We start from the raw sequence: 6,000 nt of genomic DNA, 5'->3' as shown, positions 1-6,000 counted from the left end.
CTTCAGATTCAGTGTGTCCCTCTTTGCCCCTCCCCTACTCATTCTCTCTCACTCTCAAAAATAAACAAACATTAAAAAAAATTTTATTTCTGAGAGAGAGTGAGTGTGCATGTGCAAGCAGGGGAGGAGCAGGGAAAGAATCCCCAGCAGGCTCTGAGATGTCAGCGCAGAGCGTGACACGGGGGTTGAACCCACAAACCATGAGATCATTACCTGAGCTGAAGTCAGACTCATCTGACTGAGAGCCACCCAGGTGCCCCAACAAAGCAGAGGTTATTTTCTAAATATCACAAGTGTTAGGAAATGGCGGGGGGGGGGGGGGGGGGGGCAGAAATGTGCAAATTAAAATTATTTTACTATAAGAAAACAACTGATTATGTGACGTTGGAGCAGTGTGGTAATTCTGAAACAGAAGTAATAGACTTTCTGAAGGTGAAGTGTAATGTGGGGATGTACTGGGGAGATGGATTGTATCCAAGTCCTGATGTATTTCAGAGATTGAAACCCAGGTTATCCTGCTTCATGCTGCACCATTTCACTACCCCGGGCTGCCTGTAAGTTCTTAGATTTCTTTTACCATCCATTCCTCACTCTTCAGATAATTGTGTCCTTCTTGTTAAAAGTAAACATAGTATGTCAAGTATTTCTTGGGTTACAAGTTTTACTATATTTAAAATTGTTTTTAAAATAATATTTCCTTAACTGAAGTTACATTTGTATCAAGTGTTCAGGAAAGGAAATGTGTGTGTATGTAATGGAATGTAATTGTGCTGCTTTGCAATCACATAATGGAATATTTTGTTTTGTTTTTGTTTCCTAGGTTCTCTGCTTTTAGAGTCCAAAATAAATCCTAACACTGCATATCAGAAACAACAGGTAAAATTTTGAAGATGTTATGTTTACCTTGTATATTATCCTCTCAGTTTGGTGATTAAATGAATATTTGCCATTGACGCCTTGCAATGAGAAATTCAACATACTTTCCTAGTCTTTCTAAAATGTGATTTCAACCAATTTGTATATAAAGCAACCATTTTATTTTAAATTAAAAAAATACTTCAAGTTAAACTTATATTCCAGATATCCTAGCAACTAAGATTTAATTCTTAAAAGTTAAAACTATACAGTTTTCTGGTTTCTCCCTAAAGAAAAATGTGGCTGCTGATGTAATCAGCTGTTGACACAGCGAAATGGTAGAAACTATTTTCTTTGCTGTTGTAGATGCTAATGCAGAAAGGACATTTCTGTCCCTATACAGCAACATAGTGTAGGCAAGAATCTGATTTCTTACGTAGCCAGAATAAGACCTTATAATAATAAAATAACGATGCATTCAGTACACTCTTATAGCATTCAAAGAGTGATACCTGAAAGTAAATCTTTCTCTACTTAACACCTACTAGCACTGTCTTCAGAGGGTATTTATTCAGAACACACACACACACACACACATCCACTGAGTGCTGTACAAAGCCAGTGAAAGCAGTTATCAGTCCCCTCATGGCCCCGAAGGTACAGATATAAAATAATTTAGAATAAAGAATATTACCAATGCAGTCATATGTATATATTACTTTGTAAATATATTACTCTATAAATAAATTGCAAAATGCTTTGCTTCATCACTGACCATTAAAATAGTACTAGAAGGAAGTTAGTGTTGGCTTTACTTTGCACATTAGGCGATCCCTAAAGACTGTTACTTGCTTGAAGTCACACAGGTAGTATATAGGACAGCTGATATTATCTCCTAAATCTATTTAATGGTGATGTATTTGTCCAACAAACATTTGGTACAATTTGAAATATTTTCTTAATAGTTTAATGTTCTGCTAACACTGTTGCATTTAATGATCTTAAGAAAACCGTAAGGTTTGATTGGAGTGACTGGAGACTAGGTATTTGCCTTTGATGTTCTATACTACAAATATTAGTGTTTTGAGGTTTTAGTTGAAGAGCTTTTAGTTGAGTAAAAAGCCCATCCAAAGAAAAAAGAAAGATCAAGTCTGTTTTGAGGATGAACGAAGAACTCATGTCTTAACCTATATGTTGTTGGATGATAAGATGATTTTGGTGAAAATTAGGCTCTTTAAGGAAAACTGAAGAGCAATTCCTAAAAATTTTCAAGCTTGTGAACTTGTCAAATGGGCAGTTAGGAGCATATGTCTAGCTGTGCATTTATTTAAGCCCGCAGATGAATCTGAGTTTACATTGTATCAGAGTATTTGCTTATGGCTGTATTAAATCTTATTACTAACGTGATAGTTGGTTTGAGGTTTGTTCCAGTGGGTCTTATATCATCAGCAGTTTTCATAACAGTATGTATTCTACCTGTTTTAAAGATGAAGCAGACTCAAGGGAGTTTCCCAACTGACTAATTTCTGGTGTGTTGACCTTACAGTATTAATATAAATAAAAGTTTGAACTGCTACTCGGTCACTGTGGAACAGATGCCTGCCTGGTATCTGTGATCTCTAGGAGTTCTTGAAGATAGTAAAAAGGAGTCTTTGAGCTCTTTTTTAAAAAAAATTCTGAATAAAAATTGTCAGTAAAAATTCTGAATAAAAATACAGCACGGCCTATTCAAATGATCATTTATTTAATTCTGGTTGGCATCACTGTAGTTTGGTGAGAGACTACTGGTCCTCATGATTGACAGTTACATAATTGACTGAAAGGAATTAATATGCAGTTTAGGAGACAAGTTTTTAATCAAGGGATCCATCTGTGTACAGGAAGGGGCATCTTCGAGAAAAGTATTAGAAGCTGCCTCCATGTAGACATATCTTTTAAGTTACCTTAAAGGTGGTCTAGTCATGTTTCCTTTTTTTTTTTTTAATATTTTTATTTATTTCTAGGAGAGAGAGAGAGAGACAGGGTGAGGGGAGGGTCAGAGAGAGAGAGGGAGATACAGACTCTGAAATAGGCTCCAGGCTCTGAGCTGGCAGTCAGCACAGAGCCCGATGCGGGGCTCGAACCCACAAACTGCTAGATCATGACCTAAGCGAAAGTTGGACGCTTAACCGACTAAGCCACCCAGGCGCCCCTCATGTTTCCTTCTTAATAGAGGAACCTTTTATCATCCTGGTAGATGCTTGCCTAGCCTTTGCTTGGCAGTTACTTCTTAGATTGATTTTTTTTTTTTTCTTTATGTTATACTCACATCCTCCTCTTAATTTCTAATTCTTTTCTTTGGACCAGCCTGAAAAAATGCTACATGATAGCTGTTCTATGAGGCTTCTTTTTAAATGTAATCCTCCCTGGTACCATTCAAAATTTCATATATGAGTCATACACGTCTCCCACTTGGGGGGCTCTTTTTTGAAATATTTGATGGCTCCATAACAGTGTATATGCTTCTTACTCTCAGTAAGTTTGAAACAATATCTTATACCCTATAAATATTTTTGATCTTACCATGCACCTTGTAGAATACTGTACTATAGAGAATATAAAATGGTCTCTGTATTGTAAGTGTAGTATCTTGCAGAAATTATATCTTAATAAAAACTGTTGAATTATTCATTAAACTTACTACCATTAAATAAAAGCCTTTTTGTTTAGGAGGAGCAAAGGGGTTGTGACTGGTAGGAGCATCTTACTTCTTGAACCACAGTACTTTGATGAAGGTTGAAAAACTTGTGTCCAGATAAATGTTCACATATTACAGATTTAGCCAGTAATTTCATGGGCTTCAGGTGCCCCAGGTAAAGAACATTCAGTTTTGACAATAGAGAGATGAGAGAAGGAATATTGTTTATTAATCCCATCCTCCTAACATGCCCTAGTTAATGAATGCTCAGGCTTCCTTGCTGGGCATTTTGACTACAGCATAAAATGTAATTAGTGTGCAGGCAAAAAATTGATATAATGTTTAGGTTTGTATCTTCTAGTACATTTAGAGGGGTCACCTTATAGTGTTTTTCATATATTTGTTAACTTCTCCTGAAGGAAAACATTGTTTTTGTTTTACAGCCAGATATAAATAGGCATTTGGCAATTACCAGTATCAATGTTGCTGACTACTGTTTGCAATTCCTTGTTGCTCTGTTTATTTAAACCTTATACTTTGAAGTAGTTTGTGGTAACTGATATTGATCAGACTTTTTTTCTCTCAAGGACACTTTGATTGTGTGGTCTGAAGCAGAAAATTATGACTTGGCCCTTAGCTTTCAAGAAAAAGCTGGATGTGATGAAATTTGGGAGAAAATATGTCAGGTAATTTTAGTAAACTAGAAAATTAACATGTTCTCTGAGTAATTTTTTGCTGTGCTTTTAGTTAATGCCCAAGATTTTAAATAGACAGCATTTCATATTTCTTAAATTCACTGTTGTCTGTGAAAACCTTGAGTTATAGGCACGTGTAATTTATTGACCCCAATCTGTCCAGCCAAGACCTTTGCTGAACTCCACACTTTTATATCCAGCTGCCTTTGAGAGCTCTGCCGTGAGTGTTCACTAGTGTCTCAAATTTAATAGTTCAGAACCGAACTCACTCTCCCCGTCTGAATCTGTTCATTCTCCCATCTCCCTCATCTCAGTAAATGCCATCCAGTTGCTGAAACCAGAAACTTGTGGGTCATATTATCCTTTCTTCATCACTTAACATCCATTTAGTCCTTCAATTAGAATTCATTCTCTTACCTTTATTTTTACTGCTCTGTCACAGTTTACTAAGCCACTGTCATTTCTTGCCTTGTTTATTCCTTTCATCTTGACTTGTCTTTGCAAATCTCCCACAGCTAGAATGATCTTTTTAAAAATGCCAATCTGATCATCTCACGTTGTTCAGTAACTTCTAGTAGTTCTTGACTATCTCTTCCACCTCATCTTGCATGTTTTCAGTTGATTCTGGAATTTCCTATTGACTCTAGTACCTCCGCGGAGTCACATGGTCTTGACAGTCTTGTTGGGTATGCATTTATTATGCACTCTGTTTTGCATTCATTATATGCTAAAGCCACTGGCTCTTGTTACAGACTCATTTAAACCATTGCATCCGAAGGACAGTTTCTCAGTCTCCAATGTATTTTAATTGGAGAATCATCTTCAGCAGGTTCTTTAATTTATTGGTTCTCAAAGTGTGGTTGTCAGACCAGCAGCATGACCTGGGAACTGATAGAAATGGAAATTCTGAGAGCCCCATCTCAGACCTACTGAATCAGAAGTTCTGTTGAGTAGGTCCTAGTAATTGTATTTGAATTACATTTGAACAAGCCTTCCAGGTCAGGTTTTCTTTGTAAAGGAAGAGATAGTAAATATTTTAGGCCTTGTTGGCTATACAGTTTCAGTCATTCAACTCTCATGTTGTAATATGAAAGTAGCCACACGTGGCACATAACTAAAAATCGTGGTTCTCTGCTAATAAAAACTTATTTACAAAAATTGGTGGTGGGCCACGTTTGGCTGTCTTTTGTCAATTCTTACTTTAGGTGATTCTCAATGCACCCTGAAGTTTGAGAGCCACTGCTTTAATAAAGCTACAGTGTTTCCTTATAAATATATATAATTTATTTTTGCTTGATCGCCTACTCAGCTGTGTTCTTCATATATTAACCTGACCAAAAAACTGTCCCTTTCCTTTTGCTAATGTGTGAAAGACTAACATTTATATTTGAATGTCTGTCTTCAAACTTGTTCTTTGCTTTCTTTCCCATATGCTGTTTTCATAGCACATGCCTCTAGATTTTGTCCTATGTAGTTCTCCCATAGAAGGAGAGGGGGAGATTGAAGAGCTCGGGTATGCTAAAGGCACTCATTGCTCAGACAGATCTTGTTCTTCTTTTTTCTGAGTTGAACAGTCTCACCCTTGACACAGTCTATTTATTATGGCCAGTTCTTAACTCAGACCTGGACTCCATGTGTTGCTGTCATGCCTGGCTTTAATAAATTTAATAAATTGCCTTTAATAAATTGACAGATCTTCACTACACTTAGCTTGTAATTCTTCATTTACACGTGGGGCATAGGTAGTAGTACTTGTGTATTTTGTCTCTAGTA

General features: G+C 36.6%; 1 protein-coding gene across 2 annotated transcripts in view; it reads left to right on the top strand.

The window, feature by feature from the left end:
- Positions 1-6,000, top strand: part of PPP4R3A (protein phosphatase 4 regulatory subunit 3A) — a 39,255-nt gene that overhangs the window by 12,633 nt on the left and 20,622 nt on the right. For both annotated transcript variants that reach the window (XM_039232487.1, XM_039232488.1), the window contains exons 2-3: positions 821-876; positions 4,120-4,218. In XM_039232487.1, the coding sequence (XP_039088418.1) occupies positions 821-876; positions 4,120-4,218 (155 nt within the window). The remainder of the gene's footprint in view (positions 1-820; positions 877-4,119; positions 4,219-6,000) is intronic.

The sequence above is a fragment of the Hyaena hyaena genome, unplaced genomic scaffold (genome assembly GCF_003009895.1).
Source record: "Hyaena hyaena isolate Hyena2069 unplaced genomic scaffold, ASM300989v1 scaffold_67, whole genome shotgun sequence".
Lineage (NCBI taxonomy): Eukaryota > Metazoa > Chordata > Mammalia > Carnivora > Hyaenidae > Hyaena > Hyaena hyaena.
This window is presented reverse-complemented; position numbering and strand designations above follow the sequence as displayed.